Source organism: Calidris pugnax, unplaced genomic scaffold (assembly GCF_001431845.1).
Source record: "Calidris pugnax isolate Ruff unplaced genomic scaffold, ASM143184v1 scaffold50, whole genome shotgun sequence".
Classification (NCBI taxonomy): domain Eukaryota; kingdom Metazoa; phylum Chordata; class Aves; order Charadriiformes; family Scolopacidae; genus Calidris; species Calidris pugnax.
This window is the reverse complement of record NW_015090780.1, coordinates 3,916,760-3,943,856: the sequence shown is the minus strand read 5'-3', so window position 1 is coordinate 3,943,856 and position 27,097 is coordinate 3,916,760. Positions and strand designations below refer to the sequence as shown.

The following is a 27,097-nucleotide window of genomic DNA, read 5'->3' as shown; positions in this document are numbered from 1 at the left end:
CCCCCCGCGCACTGCGGCGGGGCTGAGCGCGGCCAGAGCGGGCAGATAATAACAATATTATCGGAGCCGGGAACGCGTATGTGATAAAAAAAAAAAAAATCAGAAAAACAAAACAAAACCAAACAAAACCAAAAAACCCACCCAGACCATCATGTCGGTCGCCTTTGCTTCTGCTCGCCCAAGAGGCAAAGGGGAGGTCACCCAGCAAACTATCCAGAAGGTAAAAAAGCATGCTTTTCTACCCAGGATTTCGGAGGTTTTATGCCGCCGCCGGGAGGCCGGGGCGGGCGGAGCGGAGGCGGAATGGCGAGGGCTGCGGAGACGGACGGCTGGAGAGAGAGAGAGGTGTGGGGGAAGGAGGAGGAGGAGGAGGAGGAGGAGGTGGAACAAAGCGAAGGTGCGAAGAGAGCGCGGAGGAGCCGGGGGCCGAGGCGGCGATGGCAGCGGGTCCCCGCGGGGCGCGGAGGGGAGACACCGCCGGGACCTGCCTTAGTGTCTGATGGCATGTCGGCTCCTACCCCCCCCTCCCTCCCCCTCCCCCCCGAATCCAACCTAAAAAACCCGAATTAAAATAAAATCTCCCAATTTGCAAGGGCTTTTCTTTTGTACTGGGATGCGGGATTTTACTCGCTGCGAAGATAGAGGGAGCACCGACCGCCGGTGCTGTGCTTCTCACGTACTATTCTTCCGATTATCGTGGGTGATATTTGTTGATGTTCAATGGCAAACAAAGGTTTTGGAAGGTTTCTGCCCCGCGGGGGGCCAAAGCCGCCTTTCCCGGCGGGGAAGGGGGTGGTTCGGAGGGCAGGGACCGCGCAGACCCCGCCACCCCTTCCCCGGTGCGGCAGAGGGTGGCGGTCAGCGGGGCAGAGGCTGGAAACGTCAATAAAGAACATGCATGTTTTGACTTTGCCCGCTATTTGTCATTTGTACAGGGTGTTTCGGGGTGCTCCCCCCGCACGGGGGCCCTGTGCGGTGCGGGGGCAGCCGGGGGGGGTGCGCTCTCCGTGGCCCCTTCGGAAATAGGCAGCGGAGAGGAAGGTGCCGGTACCGCAATTCCCCACCGGCGGGGGCTCGGGGCCAAACCGGCACCTGGTGCCGACTCACGCCTTCTAGGGAAATAAACCCAAAACCCAGCCCAGGGGCAGCGCGGGACAGGACGGAGATTAGGGCAGGACACGGTGCTGGAGGAGGGACAGACGAGGTGACTTGAGTCTCAGGAGACTGTGGGAACTAATCCCATTTTGTGTAGCTCTTGCAGCACGCGCAGTATTGGCAACCCATTAATTTTAAATACTCAATTATTTCCTTCTCAATTGGTGAGTTTTTCTCTAAACCTGCAGGTTGGTTGGGGTTAGGAGAGAATTTCATAATTCGGCCAGTTTGTACTTAAACCCATGAGCTGTATCCGCAGACGAGGGGCAGCCAAAGCATCCTCGGTTTGGTTTCCAAGCCCTTTTGCCTATTTGTGAACTTTGTGGAAGCCTCAAAAACGTTATTTCTTTACCAGTGATGCTGTGAGAACCCGCGTGGAACCGTTCCCTGTCTCAGGAGCACTTGCTGGGGTGTTGCTTCAGGGCGGTCGGTGGCTTTGGCCGAGGAAGGTGATGCTGAGGAAGGGGTGTGCGGTGATGGGGCGGGCTCCGTGGGCAGCGAGGGAAGGGGCAGGGAGTGGCAAACAACCCCCAAAATCCTCAGAAAGGCAGCTTTTTGGAACACATGCCGATTTCATTGAAAAACAGGATTATTCCAATTCGTGTTCGTAATATATAGGCAGTTGTTTTTTATTTATTGACTCAACTTCAATATTCTCTCAAAACGGTCATGATTCCAGTACCAACTATTCCTAAAATAGCTTTCACGTGGAGGGAGTTAGAACTTTTGAGGGGACAGCAGGGATGTCTTGATGATGCTTTGAAACAGTTCATCAAACAGCATTTGCAGGGCAGGAAACTTCCTTTTCCTCTGTATAACGGAGATGAGGACTCTGATCTCTTTCCCTGGTAAATTAGGAGAAGAGCTATTCCCCATCCCTCTGTCAGTGAGCAAAATGTTTTTCAGGCAACCGTAGAAGCACAGCCCTTTTCTGAGGAAGGTGGCTGTGATATTGCTTGGAGTCTTGCTGCTCAGGCCGTGTCTTAACTGAATGGGAAAATGTTGTCAGTGGCCTCCGTTGTGGAAACGGAAAAGCACGGGTTTATATTCTTTGCTGATTCTCTGTACGGGATTTCCACTGAGAGAGGTGAACATTCTGTGTGACGATGAAACAAGGAGCTGCCCTGTGCATCAGGAGGGAGGGTGTTCTCTTAAAACCACACGCTGCACCTGGGTTCCCTGTGAGCACGGGCACACAGGCAGGGGGAACACAGACTCCCCCCTGGCAGTGCTGGAGAGCAGGGGGACGACCCCACAGCATCGCCCCTGCTCCTCAGACCCCCTGGCACGGCAGGTCCCAGCCTGTCATGGACTGGGGGGGTCCCACAAATTTAAGACCAACCTGTGAATCAGCAGCCAGATGTGGGACGAGCCGAGTTCTCCAAGGGAGCGACTCGCTGGGTGGCAGGTCCATCAGGAACACTCTTCTGCTCCCTTTCCCATCATCCAGCCCTTGTCTGCATCTGAATGGGTCAAGAATTTGTTCTGATCAGAGCACAAACCTACACCGATTAATTCACATTACTCGCTGGGTGGCAGGTCCATCAGGAACACTTCTGCTCCTTTTCCCATCATCTAGCCCTTGTCTGCATCTGAACGGGTCAAGAATTTGTTCTGATGAGAGCACAAACCTACACCAATTAATTCACATTTAACTCTCATGAAAACATCTTACTCTTTCCTCAAGAGTTCTTCTCTCCTGCCAGCCCAGTGGTTCAAAGGCCCAGTCTTGCAGGCACTTCCCAGCCCAGTGGTTCAAAGGCCCAGTCTTGCTCTTACCAGTGGTGGTACCTACGGGCTGTACTGGGTAGGGAGCTTTTGCCAGAGGCAGATCTAAATTTGTAAATACTGTTGTTATTTTCTCCATTCACCCACCTGCAGAAAGCTTGCCGCAGTCACAAGAAAGCAGGGGGAGAACAGACAAACTACTGTATTTGAAATTTGAAAACAAATCAAAGGGTATTTTAAGCTTTTAATTGTATTGTTAAGTCCATTAAGTAAAGGTCAGTGGTCATTTTGCCCAGCAGCCCTGATCCCCTTGGAACGAGCCAGTCACTAGAATTTATTCAATGATGCTGAGCCAGCAGCCTCTGATACACATAAATTAACTGATGTATAATAACTCTGTGCTTTCATTTTAAGCCCTCCCTGCATTAGAACTGAACTACCCCAAAGGGTACACTGGGATGCAGTTCTCTTGAACATGGTTTCAGCAGATCCAGTAATGCAAATTTTACACTTCCTCAAGCTCAGTAGTCAGCACACGCAGGAAAACCTGTAGGTTTAAGTTGCTTGAAAGTATCTTTCTTATTTGAAAGTAGGCACGGTGGTAAAATCCGAAGTTTTGGGAAGGGCTGGGTGGTGTTTTCGGACGAGGCAGAGGTATTTCATAGTGAAGGTATTTTCCTTCTTCAGCAGAAAAATCTCTCTGCCATTTACGGAGCAGAAAAGGTAAGTCCATTAATTCTTCTGTGTTGCGTATTTCAATTAACTCCTTTAAAGATAATGGTTCATAAGGGAATGACTTGAAAAGCACAATGTTGTGGCTCAACAGAGTCACGTGCAGGTACTTCGTAATGTCCTGAGGCAGCAAAACTGCACGAAAACACCAGCCACTGCCAAGAAGGGTGAATGTGGAGCATCACAAAACCACGGGGCTTTAACAGGATTCTCCCAGTAACGTGTTTTGATCGTATTTCTTTCATGCAGATGCTAGATGAAAATCACCACCTAATACAGTGTATTATGGATTATCAGAGCAAGGGGAAAACCGCAGAATGTACTCAGTAAGTATTGCATTTTGGAGTGTGTTAGAGATGTCTGGTGTGCTCAAGGGCCGTGCTATGAACAGTTCTGTTTACTCCTCACTGAGAAAACAGTTGGACTATTTTTTTAGATTGACTTGCATTCAGAAATGTATATTGTTCTTGGCACAGAGGGTTTTCCTGAAGTATTTGAGTGTTTAGTATTTATAATATTTTTAATAGATTTATTAAAATAATTATAAACAAGCATGGTTATCGGACCATTTGCTCTAAGCAGATTCATTAAATAAAAGTAGAATCAGGTACAAAGTTAGTAAGATATTTTCATCAGAAAGTAATTAAAAGTTAAGGATCAGCCATGTGGTTATCTGTGGCTAAAACACTGTGCCTCTAGACATGCCAGTTTGTAGCACTGCTGACTATGCCTAATCTTGACAGCAAAATACTTTTGTAAACTCAAGGAGTAAAATCTTGGTCAGGAGGAAAAGCCAGTCTGCCCCATGAAAGGTCAAGTTCTGGGGCCAAACCCAGAAAGCTGTAATTTTGAATAAATGGTCTAAAAAAGATACCTTTTGTGAGAGAAGTCACCGTTCTGGCTTCATTTTTCCTACTTCCCAGCCATTTTCCCCTTATCTCATTTTCCCCTTACCTTATTTCCCCTTAACTTATGCTAAAAAACGCATTTTCTCTTGCTTTCTTGGAACTCTCCCCATTCCTAGAAGTTTGACTTGTCCCTCTGCGGGGTGGCACAGCTGGTGGTTTGCTTTTGGATGCCCTCCTGCTCTTTATTATGAGCTTTTCCAGTTCATTGACAACTGTGAAGGAGCATAAATGGTTCTGGTGGTGCTTACTTGAGTAAACACTCCAGTTAGAGCACTCTTGAAAATAGCCTTGTTCTCAGCTTGCTGGCAGGGCAAACAGGTTTTGGGGTTTGGGAGTTTTGGAATTTCATTACTACTAGGACTTGTTAAGCAGAGGAAGAAGAAGTGGCTAATTGTTTGAGCAGCTGCTGAGTGTCACTGCTCAAAGAAGGAGCTCCCAGCTTTGCAGTTCCCTCAAAAAGCTTTCGAAGGAGAGTGTATTTTACCTCTCCCTTCCCCCAGGTTTACCCGTTTGTAAAAGAGGTGTTGAACACACTGATCCTTGATGAAAAGCGTGACAGCACAGATACAGGTCATTGCTATTGCTATTTATGGCAATGAAAAGTGGGCTAATGTAACTTAACTCATCATTCGTAAATAGAAAGACGCAATGAAAAGTGGGCTAATGTAACTTAACTAATCATTTGTAAATAGAAAGACAAAAAAAAAAGAGAAAGGTTTTTGGAATTGTCTGTATTGTTAACCTTTTCCAAATAAGCTTTACTCCTTATTCTGTAGATACCAACAAATCTTGCACAGAAACCTGGTTTACTTGGCAACAATAGCAGATTCTAACCAGAACATGCAGTCTTTGCTTCCTGCTGTAAGTACCAGTGCGACCATCAGATAAATTTACGGTGCTGGAGGGAAATGGTCTTTGATTCTGTTACTGATCACTGTCTATAAAGCATTTTGTACTAATTTTTTCCAGCTAAAATTTTTGAAGTGGTCAAGTAGACCACTGAACAAACCCAAAGTTACTGCTTTTAAAACACATGATTTGGGGCATTTGTGTTAATCTGTCTCTGTAGCTCAAGTTCTCTATGCTGTAAACGGTGCAGTGGTACAGATCTGAACAGGCTCCATTTGTTCCAGATTCATTAATCTTTACCTGTTCTTACCAAAAAAAAAGAGAAAGGTTTTTGGAATTGTCTGTATTGTTAACCTTTTCCAAATAAGCTTTACTCCTTATTCTGTAGATACCAACAAATCTTGCACAGAAACCTGGTTTACTTGGCAACAATAGCAGATTCTAACCAGAACATGCAGTCTTTGCTTCCTGCTGTAAGTACCAGTGCGACCATCAGATAAATTTACGGTGCTGGAGGGAAATGGTCTTTGATTCTGTTACTGATCACTGTCTATAAAGCATTTTGTACTATTTTTTTCCAGCTGAAATTTTTGAAGTGGTCAAGTAGACCACTGAACAAACCCAAAGTTACTTTTACTGCGTTTAAAACACATGATTTGGGATGGTCTTTGATGCTGTTACTGATCACTGTCTATAAAGCATTTTGTACTAATTTTTTCCAGCTAAAATTTTTGAAGTGGTCAAGTAGACCACTGAACAAACCCAAAGTTACTGCTTTTAAAACACATGATTTGGGGCATTTGTGTTAATCTGTCTCTGTAGCTCAAGTTCTCTATGCTGTAAATGGTGCAGTGGTACAGATCTGAACAGGCTCCATTTGTTCCAGATTCATTAATCTTTACCTGTTCTTACTGTGTTCTTTCCTCAGGAAAAAATGCCACTATTTTATGTCAAAAATGTAATTCAGCATTTGGGCATTGGTTTTGTCTTTAAGCATTGTGTTATTCTTGCTAAATGGATTGATTTTGGAGGCATCCCACAAAATACAGGATAGCTTTATGCTTGAGAAAGGTCAGTTTGTCAACATCCTTCTGTGTCTCCTTTTACTCACGCACACCTCCCCAGCGGTGGGGTTCTGAGCAGCACAAAATGAGATTCACCTGTGGACAGAAGAAGGGGCACAGAAGCCAGACTCTGTTCTAAGCCCAATTTTAAGATCTCTGCTGTGCTTCCTGCTGGCTTCTCCCTGTGGTGCCGGATGTCACTCACACTGTAGTCACACCAAGAGAGGTTTACGCAAGCCAGCCCCCAACATGAAGGAAGCACGTATTTAGTTGAGGCAGTTTTTTAGTCATAGGCTAATTTGAGGGATTATTATTTTTCTAATTAAAACCTAACCAAAAAAAAAAAAAAATAATTCGCTTCTCCTCCTTGTTATTTGCAGCCACCAACGCAAAACATAAACTTGGGCCCCGGAGGAATGACTCAGAGTGCATCCAACCAGGCTCTCCATTCGCAGAGCAATCTCAGCGATGCCATTGGGACGGGCCTTCCTCCTTCCTCCCTCATGCAGAGCCAGATTAGCAACGGTGAGCTCCCGGCCCCTTTGTGCTGCTTTGCTGTTGCCTTGGCAACAAAATCATTAATGCAGAATATACTTACAGAGCTGTAAAAGACCTCTCCAAACTCACCTTTCAGGCATGTGGGGAAATCATCACAAAATGGCTACAGTCAGTGATGATGTTGGCTTCTGCAAGGACTCCAATCTGCTCGGTATTTCTAGAGGGGAAATTAAAAACATTTTTTTTTTTTAAATGCATAACGAAAATCACCAAGTAAAGATGCATCCAAGTTTTTAATAAGAAAAATGATATATTGTGGTGTTTTTCTCTTGGAAGTGGTGGGGTTGGCCAGGGGAAAATGGAATTGCTTGCATGACTAACCACACAACTGAGCCTTTAGATTGCACAGACCTTCCCTGGCACATCCTTCTGAGAAATCATCTGGTGCTGCATCAGTCTTTGTCCTCTGCAGCAGCTCGCAGAGACTCTACTACACAGCCAAAGAGTTTGCACAGGCATTTCACAGGAATAAGATAATATACTTTGCTATTTGTTTCTTTTGTTCATGCAACTAAAAAGAAACTAATTGAAAGACAATTTTTTTTAACTGTGCATTTTATAGAACGAATAACGTGTTTATTTATTCTGTAGTTTGTAGTTATTTAGTCAGTTCTCGTTTCTGTGGGTCTTTCCCAGAGTGACAGAGAGAGAAAGCAGATTCTATAAATAGAAATATCTGATTGTAAAATCACAGACCTTGGCAGGGGGACTCAGAAGCAGATGCAAGCCATGAAATTACTTCTGACTTTTAAAAAAATCTATTTGTGGTCAAGCTGATAGTACTAATGGATGAGGTACCTACTTTAAACAGTTACGGCTTGTAAAGTGAGCTTATTAAATTTATCTGGGCCTTCTTTTTGAAAGATTACCTAGTATAAGTATTATAATAAGTCAGTCAAAACGTTGCTTTGTGTTACTAAGAATCTGTATTTTCAGTGCTATTGTTGGCTGGGTTTTCTTATTTGCCCCCCACCCTCCAGTTGTTTGTAGTAATTTAGTGCTGACGGGGAGAACCAGCCTGGCAGTGCTGGAGACTGGAGTGACTGGGGACTGGGACCCCCACACTGTGGGGCTGGGGACACTCTGTGGTTGCCAGCCTCTCCTGCTAGAGAGTGCCAGCTAGAGTGGAGTCAGCACAGCCATGCTGGGTGGCACAGCCATCTGGATGTGCAGATAGAATTCTGGATGGAGAAATTACTCCACATGGGTCAACAATTGCTGGACAGTGTTTTTTGGAAATTAGGAGTAAATACGCACAAAGAATTCAAACATACGTAGGGCTCTACTGCTTGTCAGAATTTCTCACCTAATGGCAATAGAGATGAAAGTCTGTAATGAACAGGTACAGCTTTGTAAGAGAGGGAAGAACAGGGGAGAAGGCATAGAAGCTCCTACATTTTATCCTCAATCAGGACTTTACAGGGCTCACCTCTTTGGGACAGTAAGGGGGTCATTCCCTGCATGCTGGGAACTCCCCATGGTGGCAGCTGGCTCAATTGTCATGATAATTCTGCCGATGGCAAAACCAGCCCACTGAGATTTCAAGTAGTCCACCACCCACAAGCCAGTGATTCTTCATGGCACAGCCCTGCAGGCAAACCCATTAAATTCAATAAACCAACCAGTGCCAATACATTCAATAAACCAACCAACTCGGCTGCCTCTGGACAGAATGGGGCCCAGCTGAGAATTTTAACTCTTCAGAAATCATGAGTGAGGCCTTTCAAAGAAAAATCCAACTGCCTTAGATTCATGAAAATATGAAAGAGGTTCAATGCTTTATTTATGTATGTAATACATACATATTTATGTATATATGTATATGTATAAATACATACATATGTATTTATATATTGTATTAATGTATTTGTATTATTGTTTTCATGTTTTTATTTAAACACTTTTGTTCATGCTTTCATATTTTCACTTAGAATCACAAAGTAGCCAAACTTTTTTTTTTTCCCTGCTTTGAAGAAGGCCAAGATTCTCCTACGTTTTCCCATGCAAACAGGGCAAGGTTTATCAACACTTGCTTCACTCCAGCCCTCATTCAAAGCAGCTACTAGCTCTCTTCAAACACCACGTGGTCTTGTGTTGCACAAGTACAAGTATCAGCTTTGCAAGACCCACAAAAACTGGAGTGAAACACAGGGCGAGATCTCTCTCGCAATTTATTGACGCAGCTCTGCTGCTTTTGGCAGAGCTGGCTCTCTTTATCTTGAGTTGAAAATGCTGCTTGCGTCTCTCCATCAGAGGAAAATATAATAATCTACAGCAAATTTTCTCATTTTGGTGTCTATTAATACCATTAAGAGTAATTAATGAGGCTTGTACTAAGAGAATTAGACACATTTTTCAGTGGCTGTAGATACACTTAGTAACTGTGAATTAAAATATCATTATCTAAACATTACAACATAATTCTCTCTCTTCTAGGGATCCTGCATGTTTTCCATTCTACCTAAATTAATTTAGATTGACAACGATACAGCTGAATTTAGATAGACAGCAATACACACTATCACAACTTAGATAGTAACAATACACAATGAAAACAACTTTCCAAAACTCATTCACAGAAGTATTTACAGCAACAAACAACAAAAAAATTAAGAAGCAGACTCTCCCTGATTTTAGTTACCCAAGAGCAATAGAATTGTAAAGAATAAGCATATGGCTGGGAAGCAGGATGATATAAACCCAGGGTACCATTGGAGCAGTCTGATGATTGAACACGGTGATGTTGGAAAGGGAGTACTGTAACAAGGGGGATTATTGTGGTGACTTGGAAAATTTATTGTCACCGTCTGTGTGAAGGGGGAAGAGGAGTCGACAGTGGGACAGGAGGAAGGAAAGGACAAATTTGCGAAGGCAAATGTTTCCAGAGTCCATGTATTTTCTGAAATATCTGAAATTACTGGCATTTGTGAATTCTGCTGCCTGCTGGCGGTGAGGAGCTGGTTGTAGGGCATTGCTGCTGGTTTTGTTCTTCCTTCTGCAGTTCTGTACAGCCTGGCTCTGGCTGCCAGGGAGAGGGGGATCACTCTAACTGTGCAGTAGGCAGTTTTAATTTGTCTGACATTAACAGGGAATTTAAATAATGAGGATTTTTTTGTTTTGTTTTGTTTTGCCTTATCGTAAGGTATTTTAGAAAGGCCGCGAGGGCTTTAATGCTCACTGTACGTTGCCAATAATAGCACAGATTTTCTTGTTGCTCTCTTTAATTTTTCTAGGTCCCAATCACGTGTCTATGCAGCAGTCAGGCCAGAACACTATGCCCACGACCTCTCTGAGTATGACTGTCAGCAGTCATGGAACTGGGCCTGGTTATAGCCATACAGTGCCTGCATCTCAGAATGTGCCAATGCAAGGCCAGGGGTCAATAGGCAATTATGTCTCTCGAACAAACATCAACATGCAGTCTAATCCAGGTAAACTCCCTCTTCCTCCTTCGGGGCCAACTTGACTTTTCAGTGACCTCAGAGGTTTACCACACATGAATTTGTTCTGTAAATATTTTCTGTAGACAGAGACAAACATACAAGAGGAACAGACAGCTTTAAGACAGCTCTGAATTTCAAGGTGTCAGGCACCAGTGTAAGTCAGAAGAGTTTCAGACTTGCTTTAACTCGCTATGAGTTAGCAGTGAGTTGGGGGAAAGAGGGTTAGCTCGAGGTGCAGCAGCACGATCTGATAGTCCCTGGCAGCAAATCCCTCAGCTGTGGGAGGGATCAGAGAAGCACCTTTATCCTAGCTGAAAAAGCCCGCCAGAGAGCATTACACATTTACTCTTTTTTTGGTTATTTTATTGCTACTTCACACTGCTTGCAGGGCATAGAGAGACTAGCTGACAACTCGGAATTAATCTCTTAATTTGTAAAAACGTTTGCTACAGAGTATTGAATGGGATGTCCGATGCTTAAGAATTCTTTCTGACAGTATGAAATTTAGGGATCAAATAAATCCTAGAATGTTAGTTTATTTAAACTGTGTAATCATCAGTTGAAGAAAGAGTTGATTAGAAAAGAAATGCAGCAATGAATTAGTCAGGAGGTAGAGAGGAACAAGCATCAGTTCTTATTTCTTTCTTTAATCCTACTGTCATAGTGATTACATTATTTTAAATAAACTAATAATAATCATGGCTAGATATATATTTAAATGTCTGACTGAAGCAAGTGGCAAGAACTGACCATGTAATAACATACTTTCTGGATTACAGTGCAGAAGAGTTAAATACATGGAGTAGGAAAACATCTCCCCCTGTGGAAAATTCCCAGAATGATCAGGATGCATGTTAGTTTAAAGTTTTAACTTGCTTCCAAAGAGACTAGGGAGAGAAGTGTCACATCCTTTTAGAAAACAGTGTTCTCCCTGTACGTTGTAGTCTCCATGATGCACCAGCAAGCAGCGACGTCGCACTACAACTCTGCGCAAGGAGGCAGCCAGCACTACCAGGGGCAGTCCTCCATCGCCATGATGAGCCAGAGCAACCAGGGCAACAGCATGATGGGGCAGCGACCCATGGGCCCCTACAGAGCTTCGCAGCAAGGTAAAACCCCGTGTCAGATTAGTGATATAATTAGTAATAGATCGGTGATAAGCAGCCCGTCCCGTGGGGTAGGTAAGTCAGCAAAATTTCCAAGTCACATCTATGAACAGGGAACCTCGCCCGGGAAGAGAGGAAATCTCGAATGGTGGAAGTAGCATGACAATCAGATGAACTTTAATCTATTTTCAAGATTTATCTATTTAATTATTTCAGGTGTTTAGAAAAATAATTCTGTCTAAAAGGGATCACATATCTCTAAAGAAAAGATGAACAATTTGACATACAGCTCACTGAAGCCACTGGGAATCTTTTCAGTTCTTTCAAATGGTATTGGATCAGCCGTAACATGGCACAGTTAACAAGGAACACATTTCTGCAAAGAAGATAGTTTGCCAGCAATTAGTACGAAAAATTAGGCCAAGGAAAGGAAAACACCAGAGGATAACTACCATGCTCTAAGACCTCTCTGGAAAAAGTTGTAAGAGGTAATAAAGCTGCTAGACTGATTCTAACATAAACTGAATTTGCTAAGAAACAAATTAATACATTAATTAAAATATATTTAATTCTTTCTGTGCTCTTGAGCATGGAATACATTCCTGTGCTTTCTAATAACTCCTATTAGTAGCTGAAATGTAGCCATTACTTTCAATATTGCCGCCGAAGCGAATGGTTTTAGGATGTTACTGACTGTTGTGTAATTTCAATTTCAACCGGCTTTGTCTGAGAATACAAATTTATTTCCTTTTTCTAGTGAGAAAGACATCTTTGAAACTGCTCTCAACATGCATAGCTTGCTTACTTATCTAGATGTAAACACTGTTTTCTTAAAAAAAAAATCAGATAAGAAAAAAATATCCCTTAGGGGTCCCTGGGCTCAGTTTGCACTCTCCTGTCTTTGCCTTGCAGGTTCCTCGCAGCAGTACATGGGTCAGGAAGAATATTACAGTGAACAGTACAGTCATGGCCAAGGCTCCTCAGAACCCATGAATCAGCAATATTATCCAGACGGTAATTCCTCTGAGCTGTACTCGCTGTAACGTTGCTAGAGCCCAGCCCAGCACGACTTGCCCCATCCAAGAACATGGCAAACCCATTACGATTCACTTCCAATTTAAACGCTAGAAAATTCTAATCCCAGGGCATGGGAGCTAGAAAATTCTAATCCCAGGGGCACAAACACACACATCATTGCATCCTGCTATCCAACTGCTTCAAAAAGAGCACGAAGCCAAGTTTGGATTAGTACATGCAAGAGATTTATCCATAGGTGTGCCTTTCCTTGCCATGTGTTAAACCTCCTGTCTAAGGGGTCTGTATTTCCTCTTAGCCTCATCTTTGTGCATAAGCAGCTTCATAATAAATGTATTCAACAGTATATCTCTAGTAATATTAACAATGTACCTGACAAATCTTTGCAATTCCTTGTAGGCCATGGTGATTATGCCTATCAGCAGTCATCCTATACTGAGCAGAGCTATGACAGGTCGTTTGACGACTCCACACAGCATTATTACGAAGGAGGTAGGAAAATATATTGGCAATATTTGTAAAGCAAAGCTCTAATCCCCTAAAATACTAATGGAATGCTTATGAAAATGTAAAATATAAGTCGCAATTTCTGCGTCACTAACTGCTGCTTAACTATATTCAAGGAGTGTCCAGGAAATGGAATTTAGCTATGGATAGCATTTTTTATACAGCACCACTATCTCAGCCTGTACACACAGGATCATGTCACTCACTGCACTGGGAGGGGGCCGTGCTGGGCAGCCTCCTGGGATCAATAACGACTTGTGGGGAACCTCATTCATTAGAAAAATGATCCTTGGTTGTAGCTGAGCCAGGTGGAATTATAGCTATGGATATTGAACTTTTTTTTGCAGTAAGAGAAAAGACTTCCAGGAGATCAATATCCTCCACTCTTACAAAACTGTTTAGCAATTTATATAATGCAAATAAAAATGGCTGTATTAAAGTAAAAGGTTCTGCTGACAAAGATAAACTAACGCACTGCAGTTAGAAATGGGGTTCAGAGCTGGAAAAAAATGGCAGCCATAAAAGGAAATTTCTCTAAGGAAGCCTACTGGTTAATTCCAGGACCAGCTGCTTTTTTAATCTTGCTTAATCCATTTTACAAATTGTGAAAAACAACGGGTTAAATGAAACTAATCTTTGAAAATCACCAATACTATCAGTTTGCAATTCTACCACTAAAAAACTCTCAACAGTAGTATGTCAGTAATGTCAGTGATCCTATTAAGATATCTGAATTCTAAATTAACTGCAAAGTATTAACTATTATGATACAGCGAGGTGGCATTTAGGAAAAGCAATGTCACCTGTATAGTCACATTTCATTTTGTTGTTTCAGGATACTGCAAATGGAATTTCCACCATAGGTATCTCAAACAATACCAGGAACAACTAGCTAAGTGGTCTTTCTGGGATATATGAACAAACACTGTTATCAGGAAGAGAATACAGTGGGAGGGCTTCTTGAGAAACTGGCTATTTAGGCTGGCACCCTTATCTCTGTTACTTGGTGTTTTTTTCTGTGAAACACTTCTGGGGTAAAAAAAAAACCACAAACCTTTAGGGAACAGGTTGCTTGTTTGCTTGTTTAGTGATGTGTATAAATAAACAACTCTCTCCTGTTCAAAAGAACTAAAAATCACTGAAGACATAAACTCATCATGATTGGCAAATGCAAACATCTGTTTCTGAAAAGAGTACTTGTTTATGAGTTCTAGGCCAAGGCTCTTTTGTTTTCCATATGATTCACACATACAGTGAAACACCTGCCTCATCTCTAACCAAACCATTTCAATTTTTCCCTCATTAGGAAATTCTCAGTACAGCCAGCAGCAGGCAGGGTACCAACAGGGAGCTGCACAACAGCAAACGTACTCCCAGCAGCAATACCCAAATCAGCAAAGTTACCCGGGACAACAGCAAGGATACGGTAAGAAAACTCAGGTTTTGCAGTACTTCATCCTGACGCCTCCATTCCTAAGCTAAAATATGCTGTAAACTATTCCCTTGATGAACCTCGGACATCCCCATACCAAAACTAGCCACAGCATAGCATGGAAAGGGGCTGTGAGCAGTAACACCCATTAGTATAGCGCTGCAGGCCGTACCGGTATATTAGCATCCTGCATCCCTCTCTCGTGAAACAAACTTGGAAAGTTAAAAAGTACACTTTTGCCTCCTGATGACTTCCTGGTCAGTGTCAGCAGGAGGTGACTGCCTGGAGCCTCAGGCCTCCTCCTGCACATCCAAGAGTTCTGAGCTGACATGAAAATATAAAATCAACAATGCAGAGAATCATTACTCCCTCACTTCTTGCAACATCATCAGGGTTTTGTTCCTTGGTGAGGGACTGAGGAGAAAGGAACAAAGCTGAAGTGCAAAATCACTTAAAAGGATATAACATTTTCTGTGCAAAGCTTAAAGCCTGGAGTTCCCACTGCTACAACTAGATCATTATTAGTATTAACATTTTCTAGTGTAAAGCTTGAGAACTCCCCCTAGCAAATTAAGCCTTCATAATGGATTTCACTGTCTCCTCAGGACCTGCACAAGGAGCCTCTTCACAGTATTCCAGCTACCAACAGGGACAGGGGCAGCAATACGGAAGTTACAGAGCTTCTCAGACAGGCCCGTCCGCTCAGCAACAGAGGCCTTACGGCTACGAGCAGGTAAATTGTCTAAATCTCTGCCATGAAAAGCCAGATTTGGCTGTTAACTTTGCATTTAAATCTGTCTGATAGTTTGGGGATACTTCAGTGGGTCTTTCAAAAATCATAGACCAAAAGAAATGGTCTAACTCACTGTTTGTAAACCTCTGATACATTGTTCTCCAACATTTTTATTTCTTTCTCTTTTATAGGGACAATATGGAAATTATCAGCAATAAAAGAATACGATCCCGTGTCAGATTCATTTCAATAGTATCTCCATCTTTTGAACTGGATGTACAGGCAGTTTTGATTAATTGTAATATGTTGGTTACCCCTTAGCACAAAGCAGCGTCTGTATGTGAACAGTGTTCATTTCATGCTGGATATGAAGCAGTGCACTACTGGTAACAAGACAATGCTTTAATGGTTTGATATTTGGTAGTGTGTATAGTACTGTATGTTGATACAATGCAGAAGTTTTCCATTTACCCCCCCTACCCTGCCCCATTCTTGATGTTTCTAAATAGCTTTAGGATCATTTGATCACAGTTGTGCCCCATTCTGGAAAACAGCCAGGTTATTCTGCAGTCTGGCTCAATACAAAGCCATTCACTCACAGCTCGGTCCAGGGAAGTATCCTGTGGGAGGTTATTGATGGTTTTTAACTGAATGCATTGAAAGAATACCTGCCAGCCTCTCAAATCCATGGCTCTTAACTTTACTTCTTCAGAGTAAGGGCATGGATACATCCTTTAGGTGAAGACAGTTCTATGCTAGATGATAAAAATTAAAACGAACTGCAATTTCTGCAATAGCTACCTACCCAAGTCTTATAATTCAGTAATCTGCCTAAGTCCACATTTCTGTTGTAAAAGGTACAGAAAGAGGATCAAAACCTGTATTCAAGGAAATGTTAATCACTAGAGGCACCTTTTATATATCCATGTAAACTAAAGTATTTCTCTCATGGAAAGAAAAATAGAGGAGAGCTCTGAGATCTGCAGTGTCAGCCTACTAGATGTCAATATTGCTTCATATTGTGCTTAGCTGAGAAAAACATCTGGCAAAACTCCAGTCTTAAACATGCTACTCCAAATTTTATAACTCGCATATACATTTTCATGCCAAATTATGCAAGCAGGTGGCTGGCATCCTTCATTATTTCTGATTCTTCCATTGCCCTTGCTCAGATTTTCCAGCAAGCATTATAACCATAAATATTGTCAAATCTCTTGGTCGACTGTTCTTACAGCTCATTATCATTTTTATTTTTCTCCTGTAGCTTGACAGAAATAGGTCAGAAGTAAAAGGAAAAAAAAATCCATCTTCATTGCAGATAAGAAAGTAAATTCAGCTTTAATTGTGAAACAATATTATGCATATAGAGAGGGGAACTATTAATGGGGTCAACCAGTGAGAGAATACCTATAGGGGGAGAACTTAGAAATAAAAACTAGTGGTATGTAAAAGCCAGTATGAACAATGTAAGTCACTTCTATTGAGTTTTATATGTTCTTATAAAGTGTTGAAAAAAAGCACTTCTAAAGTGCTTATATAAGTGCTGAATGAATTACCAATTTTCTCAGAGGCAAAAGGCGAGGATGACTATACTCCATGAGCATTTTTTAACACAAGATTAATTGCACATTTACAATATACAATAAATACACCCTCCGTAGGATTTTCTCCTTTGTCTGAAACGGTGTATTTACAAGATTTCAAGTTCTAGTACTTTATATTTTAAAAAACCAAGACCACTGGAATAAAAAAAAAGATCTCTCAATTCATTACTTTTTTTTCCTGTAGTGGAAAGTCTTTAACTGAACAGCTGAAGAGTTTACTATTAAATGTTGTCCAAGCACTGCCCTTGCTACATTAATGATTTCAATTACTGATGAAAATTGAAGACATTTTTTTAGTCAGTCTTCATTTCTCTCACCTTCCCTGCTGGTGTTTTCATACAAGTAAGTACTCTCAAATAGCAAGGAACAGAAAAGAAGTAAGATTGTTTTCTTTACAATATATTATTACAGGTAGCCAGAAGAATGCAATATTGCTCTTTGCCAGCTTGGAAATACGCCTTTTATGTGGTTTTGGAAAGTGCTGAAATACTTTTGGGAGAATATGAACAACACTTAAAATGAAACAGCAACATTACATCAATCTGAAATGTCTTACATTAAGAACTTCTTGAATGTTGTGTATATAATGTATTTGAAAGAGCACTTTGGAAATAGTTTGTACATTTATTTCCTAATTTATACATGACTTTTGGTGTTAATATTTATAATTGTTAATAACAAAATGTTTATTTAATGTGTTGTCCATTTTTATGTATTAATGTGGAAACAAAGTGATGCCAGCATTTTGACCTCTTCCATTAATTGTATCATTTTCTGTTTTGTAATACAGAATGCTTGAAAATTGTTTAGGTTAAAAATTATCTGAAAACGAAGTTGGTGGTACTTTTCTTACGACACGGGACTTTTGAATGGAAACAACAAATCGGGGGAGATTTTGAGCTGCGCCCTCTCCCCTACTTCTCAAATACACTTCATAGATGATTATGTATAATGAAAGCTGGTCCTAGCTTTCCAGTTATTTAATGTGCAAAGATGAGATGCTGTGTGTGTACAGAGTGTGTGTGTGTAGGTAAGAGCTCACCTCACGGTGTTGGGGGAAGACGTGTCAGGCAGACTGATGGTGCAGGCCTCAAGGGGCCAAGGGAGACTCCTCAGGGGGCTGGGGGACTCCTCATGGGACCGAGGGAGACTCCTCAAGGGGCTGGTGGACTCCTTATGGGACTGGGACGGACCGAACTCATCATGGGGTCAAGGGCGGAACTCCTCAAGGGGCTGAGAGACTCCTCAAAGTGCAGAGATGGACTCCTCATGGGGCTGAGGGAGAGACTCCTCAGGGGGCTGAGACGGACTCCTCAGGGGGCTGAGACCCCGGTGGGTCAGTCACCAAGCCCCACAGACGGCCCTGTGTTCCCTCAGCTGCCGCCGCTCCCCCCAGACCCACTGCGGGGGCTGCCACTTCCAGCGCCGCTAAGACCGCAGCGGGCGGGACACTCTCCGGGCCCTTGAGGGACAGAGATCCCGGACCTCCCACACCGCTCTTCCTCTCATCCCTCACGGGTATCACGGACTATTTCTGCGCACCTCGGCATCGACGCTCTTCCCGGGGCGGCCGCGGTGAGGGACGACGGGCGGCGGCGCTGCCTGAGGGGGAGCGGAACGCTCCTTCCCGCGCTTTCCCCACAGCGGCGCCTGCGCGCGGCCGGGGGCGGGGCGCGGAGGGGGCAGGCCCGGGCCGGGCCCTGTCGGTGGGTACCGGCGCCATGCTGCCGCCGTGCCGGGCCGTGCTGGCCGGCCAGGCCCTCACGGGGGTTACCCGCGCCATGCTGCCGCCGTGCCGGGCCGTGCTGGCCGGCCAGGCCCTCACGGGGGTTACCCGCGCCATGCTGCCGCCGTGCCGGGCCGTGCTGGGCGCCCGGGCTCTCCCGGCGGCTGGCGGTGCCGCGCTGGGTGGCTGGTCCCCGTGGAGGCCGGCCCTCCTCCTTCTCCTCAGGCCGGGGGGCCGGCAGCCGGCTTTCTCCACCAGCTGCGCGAGGTGCTCAAAGAACAGGCGGCTGAGGCAAAAAAGAGTCATTTCGGAAAGGAAACTGGTGAGTTTTGGAGTAAACGAGGTGTCGGCGGGGGGTGCGGTCACCTCGCGGGGCGGTCACCGCTCAGGCGCCTCAGAAACCGGCGGCCGCGCTCCTCGCCGGCCTCCCCTCACAGAGGGCCCGTGCGTGCTCCTCCCGTGAGGGGCTGGTTTTTCCAAAATCTGATTAACTTTGTGAAGAGTGAGGAAATAACTCTGCCGTGAGGCAGTCCCGGTGCTCGGGGGGGCGGCCGGAGCGGTGTGAGCGCCCGGAGCCGCGGCTGGGAGCGTCCACAGGTCGGGAATTAGGTAGATTAAAAGCTAAAATACCGGTTTGTTTCTGCACTGTTTTTACAGCCTTACGCAGTAGCCAGCTGCCAAACAGACAGCATTTCATGTCAGGGAAACTGCGGGGTTCTAGAACTTTTTCTTCCCATTTTTTTTTTACGCGTTTAGGGAAAACCTTATTTTCTAATGATCAGTAAATCACTTCCATTTAGTTTCTTGTCTCGCCGTGTGGGGGTGCCAAATACTTTTCTAAAAGACGCTTTTTAGGAAATCAGTGGTCACACTGTGACTATAATTATCGAGAGTTAAGGTTTGTTTTTTTTTTTTTTTTTTCCAGTTGCTCATATCATAATACTAATAAGACTTTTTCTCCTTCATGTCCTGTTTGGGCTGTTTAATTAAAGTGACCCTTATTGCTCATTCTCATTATGAAGCCCCTTAGTAATTGACAGAACTTGAATGTTGCCACAGTCAAGGTCATGCTTTCTCTTTCCATCCCAATAGGTGAACGATTTCACCCGCCTCTGTGAATGTACTTCTCTAATAGTTTCCCTTGGGATCTCAGCCCACTTCCTGGGGATGAGTAAATATCATTAAGCCTATTTTGCGGACAGAAAAGCTAAAACATAGTGCAGTATAATTAGTTTGCCAGAAGTCAAATATTAAGTTAATGTCAGAAATAGATCCAAGATCTGGAGTTCTCTTTACAGTTTAGCTTTTTTTTTAGCCCCTGAGCAACTGGTTGGGGCATATATTAAGATTTCAGCTACTTGCTGTGTTTGTAAATACTTTCTATTCTTTGTCTTTAATACTTTTCATAATTGTTAGAAAATTGAAGTTTGCCTTGATTTCATCACCTGGTATAGAAGGCGTGAATCAGGATGAGAATATCCCTCCCACACATGTACTGTGTCATTTTTGCAAATTTCAGTTTGATTTAAAGAAGTAAAAAGTTTACATATATGGTTTTTAAAAATTTTTGGGATTGGCTTACAGTGTGGCAGCTCTCTTGAGCTACCTCTCAGCATCATATAGCTGTATTAAAAGGATACTTTTTTTGTCAGTTCCCTTAACGTGAGTTTTGCACTTTTGGTATCTGAGCTGCTGCATTAGGTTATATCGACATAGTCTCAGGCAAGTACTTTTGAGAGGTTTCTTAAAAAAATACTTGAACAGTACTTAATAGGCTGTTTTTAGTTGATCAGTGAGTAGCAGCAGAGTTCCAATTTCTTTGTTATTTTTTTTGCTGTTGAATAGAATTGACAGTGACATAGCAGGTCTGCACATCGCTAAGTTTTGCAGAACAACCAACTTGTTGGAAGGCGGCTCTGACACGCTGTACTTAAAGGGTACAAACCCCATCCTTGTTACAGACCCGCTATTTCGTGGATCACCGGAAGGTGCGTGTGGTTGGAGGACAAGGAGGAGGAGGGGGTCATTCCTTTTATAGTGAACCCAGGAAAATATTTGGAGGTCCTGATGGTGGAAATGGAGGTGATGGGGGTCACGTCATTTTGAAGGGTAAGACTCACTAGATCTGTTTTGTTTTGTGTTGTCTTATCACTTAACACCTCACTCCCCAGCAAAAGCAACCCTGCAACACACTGTATGGTGGGAGCTGGTAAATGTCAAAAATGTTAAAATGGTTATTTCTGTGTAAGATGGCTTTGCTTTTTAAGCTTTGTCCTCAGCTGTGGTAGCAGAGACATAAATGGCACTGACAGCCTTAGAAAGCATTTGAAAATGAAGATATTTTGCAGACATTTTAGTGGCTGGTGCATGACTATGTTGTGATAAGGCTGGGATCTGATCAAATTTTACTCTTAAGGTGGATAAAGCTGCTTCTGCCACCACCCTGCTGCAAAATCTGCTAATGAATTTTTCAGAGGATTTTGTAATGGTTGATTTTGGAATGACCACATAATAAAGTACATGGTTAATAAACCTAAGTAAAGGCAGTTAAACTTCTTCACAACTTAAGTTAATATTAGTTTTCCCTGACATGTTATTGTTGAGACGGTAAATAGGATATGCAGTATTAAAAAAGGGGAAGAACAGTTAAAAGGTTGCTCTTCTGTGCCTGTTGTACTGACACAATAAGTTTAAAATACACATATTTTGCTTTACAGCTGACCGGCAAATGAAATCACTTTTTTCAGTCCTCCCCTTCTATCAGGGGTTTCATGGAGAGAGAGGAGGAAGCAAAAACTGTTACGGAGCTAATGGTGCCTGCATGTATGTTAAAGTAAGTAAATTAAGGTTGCATGCTAGCATATTAGCTTTGTATGAACATTGCTGATTTTCAAGCTGGATGACCTTATTATGAGAAAATGTGCTTTTTTACAGGGAGCTTGTGTGCTGTCTCTGCTGAGACAGGGCTGGTTGGCACACAGACAGATGAAGCTGTTTTAAGTCATTTGTAAAAATTAGACTTCTTTGGAATGTACTTCTGGCCAGTTCTGATTTGCTTTACTTCTAGGATTCATGTACCTAGAGCGTTCACAACACAGAACTTCTTAAATAGGAACAGACTTGTTTTCTTCAATATTTTTTTTTTTTCTTCAGTGTGCCTGTTTTGGTGCATGCCTACAATATGTTTCTCAACTTGCTACTGTGCTTGCTTAGGTTTCCTTGGTGCATGCCTACAATATGTTTCTCAACTCGCTACTGTGCTTAGGTTTCTCTGCATAAAAGGAGAGAAAGGGTTATGGTACTGTTAACATTTCAATGAAGTGTAAACACCTGAGAGGGCCCAGAAAGGGAGCCTCCTGAAGTCCACTTCTCTTTTGGGATTCTGATTGAGAATACGGAGGGCTGATTTTCAACAGATCTGAAATCTGCTGGTAAAGGGTCTGCTGAGGACAGCTCTGCTGCAGGCTTTGAGCTGCAGTGTAACACTTGCATCTCTCTTCACTTCAAGGTTCCTGTGGGTACATTGGTTAAGGAGGATGGGAAAGTTGTGGCTGACCTCACCCAACACGGGAAAGAGTATGTTGCAGCTTATGGAGGAGCTGGAGGGAAAGGCAATCGCTTTTTTCTTTCCAATGAAAACCGAGCTCCAACATTATTTACTCCAGGAGAGCCGGGTCAGGAAAGGGTCCTCCATCTGGAACTCAAGACAACAGCTCATGCAGGACTGGTGAGTGTCGCTGTGGTTCTTGTGGGATGACACTTGACTGACTGAAGAAATAATGTTTGATAGCATTTTTGTTAGCCTTTTGGCTTGCTCCTTTAGAGATGCAACTCGATGCATTCTCGCTGCTACTTGGTAGAAGGGTGTCCAAAGTGATCTGCAGAGCTGTCACTCTCTTGCTACTTGACGTCATCCTACTTTCACTAAAATCAACAGAATATATAGGAAAGCGATGTGCAAGATTCATCAGCGAGTAATAGACTCAGTGATGATACACAGCAGGCTTTGTCTGCTGGTTCTGCAGATGAACAGTACAGTATGGAGAGTTCTTCTAAATTAATTTCTGGTTTTTGGGGTTTTTTTCTTAAAAGAAAATTGATTAAGTTCAAAACATCTTCTATTTCACCCTTATATTTATCTTTTTACAGACACTAAACATTTCACTGTGTTAGTTCCAGATTTAGCATCCTCTGAAATGAAAATACTATTTAAACATGAATGCTAAGTCAATTTAAGGCTTAAACTGTTTTCATTTTTAAGTATGGAAATGTTTTAACAGCAGCTGGTAAAGCAGTTAAAATTACAGTTTTTGTACAAAGAGTTCTTGCTGTAGTTCGACAACTGCAGAATAACTGTCTGGTCTAGCAGAACTTAGTGAATTTATTTCAAGAGTGAGAAAAAAGTCGGCATTGGTGGATCAATACAGTTAATTCTCTGACCAGCTGGACACTCTGGTCCACTTCTCACTTTTTTGGCACTAATTTGGAAGTCTGAGATGAATCTGTTCTGTTCTTCACTTCCTCACAAATTTGAAGCATCTGACATCAGCAAATAGGTGAATTTAGGATTTGATCTATTTTCATCTGGGGATTATTGACCATCTCTGTAGCTTTCACATATCAACTATTCGATATCTCAGAGTAATTTCATTTCTGGGATAGGTTTGTTTAAATTCTTGCCTTCCTCCCAAAAGGCCAAGTTTCAATTTAATTCTTTCATGTCAAGACGGTGAAGAGCTGTAAAATCCCAAACTTGTAGGCAGTCTTTTTACTTACAGGCCAATTGTGTTACTAAATCAGGGACAAAGCCAGTCCTGAATTATTTTGGAAAATAATAAATCAGAGATAGAGAACATAGATAAAATGGGAAGTGCAGAACAAAGCGTAATAACATTATTTCAGGGTAGAAGAGATCTTATTGTATATATGCTTTTGACCTTGAACAAAGTGAATACTTAAGATGGCACAAAAAAAAGTCAAGGGGACCCTTCTATGTTTGATCTGTTTGATGATTATGAGAAAATACATGTATAAATAGAACAGGGTTTAGTAGAAATAAAAAAGGGAAAGCAGGATGCTTTTCAGAACTAAGTATGCAAAATTAATGTTCTTCTATTCATGCTCGAAGAACCTTGTCTCATCTGCAAAAGCTTACAGGGTTTTTTAATCGGGATTAATCTACAGCTGTGGCTTTAATGAGTGCTTGTGTTCCAGGTGGGCTTTCCCAACGCCGGCAAATCCTCCCTTTTGAGAGCGATCTCCAACGCGAAGCCAGCGGTGGCTGCCTACCCTTTCACCACCCTCAACCCCCACGTCGGCGTTGTCTGCTACCAAGACTATGAACAAGTGGCAGGTAAGGATTGTGGTACGTTGTGTGTGCCTTGGCAGTGATTTGTGTCACCTGGGTTGTTCTTTGAAACGCTGCACAAGTAAGTTTAGCATTTCTGTAGAATTCTTGCTAGTTCCAAAGAACTTCAAACAAAACAATACTGAAAGCCCATTTCACGTTGACTTATATGTGCCCTTAATATCAACCTAGCTATCTGTATTCTGTCCTCACTGGAATAATATAAATTTAAAGGATAATAGCAGCCAAACTTAATATGAGGTATGCTTTAATATTGATGCTTTGAGATGTAATTCTAAAAGTACTTGCACTGGCCAGTAAAAAAGACTGGGATTTTTCTGTTTTATTGGATCTGTTGGATTCACTGTGAAATTTCCCTCGTTGTAGTTGCTGACATCCCTGGCCTAATCAAAGGTGCTCATCAGAACAGGGGCCTGGGGATGGCCTTTCTGCGGCACATTGAGCGCTGCTGCTTCCTCTTGTACGTGGTGGATCTCTCCGTGTCTCAGCCGTGGACTCAGCTGCAAGACTTAAAATATGAACTGGAGCAATATAAAAAAGGATTGTCTGAGAGGCCTCGTGTTGTCATCGGGAATAAGATTGACCTTGCTCAGTCCAGGATCAATCTGCAGCTCCTTAAAGAACACACAGATGAGCGGGTCATTGCGTTGTCTGCGCTGACGGGAGACAACCTAGAGGAGCTGCTCTTGCATTTGAGAGAACTTTATGATGCTTATGTGAAGACAGAACAATCACGAGGGCAAAGCCCAGTCAAGTGGTAGGAACCACAGCTGCAGGGAACTGTGCTGGAAGGAGAAAAAATAAAAAAAAGTAATTTGATTAGATGGCATCTGGGGGAGTTTGTTTAGGTTTGGATTTATTTATTTTTAACGCATGGGCCACAGCATGTGGATTTGTTCTGGACTGCTGCATTGGAAAGATTTGTTTGTTTGTTTGACTTTGAGGTGTCTCTGGTGTTTTACAACAAAATTTGAAGATTGTAATTGTGATGGGCATTGAATTGGAAACCTGGGTCTTGTTTGGCATTAGATAGCATCCTCTTCATTCCATAATGAACTATCTGGTAGAAAGGACTGAAACTCAGGATCTGCAGAAGATACCGTCTTGCTTTCTGGTTTGGAGTGAAGTGACTTCTCAGTTTTCACTAATCAAAAATTCTAAAATAAAAAGTAAGGTGGTCCCACATTTATTTGTTTGGATTTTTTTATACCATAAGCACTTTCAGTCATCTCATAAACTTTTCTCCTAGTTTGTTTGAGCAGCTGTCCCTCATGAGGAAAAACAAACAGTGTTTTTAGGGAGGAGGAGTATGAAACAGCTGCAGTTAATGATTCAAATTATTTCTGTGTTGGTATAAATAATTAACTATCTTTAAATGCTGGCAGTAGCTGTATAAACTAGCCGGGGAGCAGTCATTTGAGACTCACTTCTGAGTTCTTCTGTAGTTTCCTTGAGGAATCTCCAGCAATATTCTGGGAAATCCAAGGCTTAGATATTCCAAATAAAGAAAAATACAGTTCTCTGCTCTGTCCCTACCCTCCTTTTCTTTTTCCTATGTCATTTTGTGGACAGTGTTCTTGCATTGTTGTTCTCTAGAAGTTCAGATGGACTGGCTATAGCTGGAATGGGACAGTCTTGTTCAGTCTCAAATTAAAGCTCAGCTCACACCCTCCTGTATCCGTGTTGGGATCTGCTTTGTGATTATGATTATGAATTAGAACTAACCTATGTGAGGAAGAAGGTGTGTGCTGCTTGTTATTCTTAAGAGCAGCAGGTTTTTCTTCTGAAAAAGTGCAATGTCAAACGTCTGAGGTTTTAAATGAAAAATATGGGCAAATCAGGTGATTATCTCTTCCAAATTCATATTCTGAGAATTTGTAGCTGTGATCAGGTGTGGAAAGTAATCTCTGCATTACAAGCACTGATACTGGTATAAATGCAATCAGGAAAAAATGAAAACAATTATTAAATCCCAAAGTCGCTCTCATGTTTTGCTTCCTACTTGCTTCATCCCTGGGATTTACCAAACTGAATTAGGCAGAAGTTAATATTCAGTTCTGCCCTTCTGTTTGGGTTTGTGCAGCATTTTTAGGCTTCACTGTTGTTTTTCCTTCTATTGCTCTGTGGTTTTCAGCCAGGTTTAATAAAACCAGGAGAAGATTGCTGGAACACAAAAGCTGGTGCAGCTACTTCGCAGAACATCCGATACCTACAAATACTTTGCACTCTCTCTGGCTGTATTTTAGTATTTTGCAGTCTTTGAGGATGACAGATGCTGTTTTAAAAGCCTCTGTACTCACAGGAGCTTTCACCTTTACCTCCCAGTCCTCACACAACCTCAGTTCTTGGAGTGGAGAGTATTTTGTGTAGCAATGTGCAAAAAGCACAGCGGGTTTCTGGATGGCTTAACAGAATTCCTATTGATCGTGTAATTGGTTTCTTTGTTCTTAACATTTCAGCCACCTGTTCAGAGATGATAGTACCAAGCTCCTAACCACATGCTTGGAGGGTTCAGAGGTTTTACGGGAGCCCAGACTCCTTCATCTGTTGATGAAAAGTGCCAAGGAGGTCCAGCTTTAGCATTGGAACAACTTGTTTGTAGGAGTTTGAAGTTGCTGTAGTCAGTAGACATCTACCAACTGAAGGGGTGCCTGTGTTAAGGCTAAAGGAGCTGCTGTGTGCTGCCCAGTGCCATCCCAGCCAACAGCTTGGGTCACGTTTCTCCATAGGGCTCCTTCAGAATTGACATGAATTTCCCCTGCACCCCATTCTAGTTATGAGGTGCAGAACTGAGGAATAACCTCTGGTTCTGCTGAAAATAAGGTATTTGCAAAGGAAACCTGTTTTACCTCTAGGAACAGAGAGAAGAAAAAAATCACATTACGAGAGAGAATGATGAATTGTTTCGGAGAATGATGTACTGTGGGATTTCTTCCCACTGTGTCTACAGCTGGGGTTGGGGTGGGCTGGCTTGTTTTCTTTTAGGTTTGGGGGGGTTCTGGTGGTTTTCTTCTGCATAACTTTCCTTAACTAGCTTTTGCCTTCCTCTGCTGAAACCTTTGATGTTGTCCTTGATTTTTGAGGTTGACAAGAGGAAAGAGATCAGGGATTTCATGTCTCGTTCTGACAATAAGCCTAATTTTAATGTG

The 27,097-nt window shown here is 42.7% G+C and overlaps 3 protein-coding genes across 5 annotated transcripts in view; 2 read left to right on the top strand and 1 right to left on the bottom strand.

The window, feature by feature from the left end:
- The window catches only part of LOC106895544 (proteasome subunit alpha type-7-like), a 7,184-nt gene extending 7,031 nt beyond the window's left edge, over window positions 1-153 (bottom strand). The window contains exon 1 of the mRNA XM_014954984.1: window positions 142-153. Within this exon, the coding sequence (XP_014810470.1) occupies window positions 142-153 (12 nt within the window). The remainder of the gene's footprint in view (window positions 1-141) is intronic.
- On the top strand, window positions 80-17,687 carry SS18L1 (synovial sarcoma translocation gene on chromosome 18-like 1). Of its 3 annotated transcripts, XM_014957163.1 has the most exons (11): window positions 80-220; window positions 3,865-3,941; window positions 5,300-5,384; window positions 6,817-6,961; window positions 10,228-10,425; window positions 11,382-11,546; window positions 12,456-12,557; window positions 12,978-13,070; window positions 14,392-14,511; window positions 15,123-15,250; window positions 15,442-17,687. In XM_014957163.1, exons 1-11 carry the CDS (start codon window positions 152-154, stop codon window positions 15,466-15,468), a joined length of 1,209 nt encoding a protein of 402 aa, XP_014812649.1. In that variant the 5' UTR covers window positions 80-151; the 3' UTR covers window positions 15,469-17,687. The 3 variants fall into 3 exon arrangements, with proteins under 3 accessions (XP_014812649.1, XP_014812642.1, XP_014812659.1); XM_014957156.1 differs by lacking the exon at window positions 80-220 and having other exon boundaries at window positions 2,948-3,941; XM_014957173.1 differs by lacking the exons at window positions 80-220; window positions 3,865-3,941; window positions 5,300-5,384 and adding an exon at window positions 5,760-5,845.
- Window positions 17,688-18,611: 924 nt separating this feature from the next.
- Window positions 18,612-25,133, top strand: MTG2 (mitochondrial ribosome-associated GTPase 2). The gene is made up of 6 exons (XM_014954581.1): window positions 18,612-18,902; window positions 20,542-20,689; window positions 21,298-21,413; window positions 22,089-22,307; window positions 23,795-23,933; window positions 24,315-25,133. The coding sequence occupies exons 1-6, from the start codon at window positions 18,636-18,638 to the stop codon at window positions 24,707-24,709; spliced, it is 1,284 nt and encodes a 427-aa protein (XP_014810067.1). The 5' UTR covers window positions 18,612-18,635; the 3' UTR covers window positions 24,710-25,133.
- The last annotated feature ends 1,964 nt before the right edge of the window (window positions 25,134-27,097 follow it).

Excerpts from the sequence above, each read along its gene's own strand:
- MTG2 (XM_014954581.1), top strand. The coding sequence starts at position 18,636 with ATGCTGCCGCCGTGCCGGGCCGTGCTGGCCGGCCAGGCCCTCACGGGG. Across the intron at positions 20,690-21,297 it reads GGGTCACGTCATTTTGAAGG|CTGACCGGCAAATGAAATCA; the intron begins GTAAGACTCACT and ends TTTGCTTTACAG. Across the intron at positions 23,934-24,314 it reads AGACTATGAACAAGTGGCAG|TTGCTGACATCCCTGGCCTA; the intron begins GTAAGGATTGTG and ends CCCTCGTTGTAG.
- SS18L1 (XM_014957156.1), top strand. The coding sequence starts at position 3,787 with ATGTGGAGCATCACAAAACCACGGGGCTTTAACAGGATTCTCCCAGTA. Across the intron at positions 5,385-6,816 it reads TGCAGTCTTTGCTTCCTGCT|CCACCAACGCAAAACATAAA; the intron begins GTAAGTACCAGT and ends TGTTATTTGCAG. Across the intron at positions 12,558-12,977 it reads TCAGCAATATTATCCAGACG|GCCATGGTGATTATGCCTAT; the intron begins GTAATTCCTCTG and ends AATTCCTTGTAG.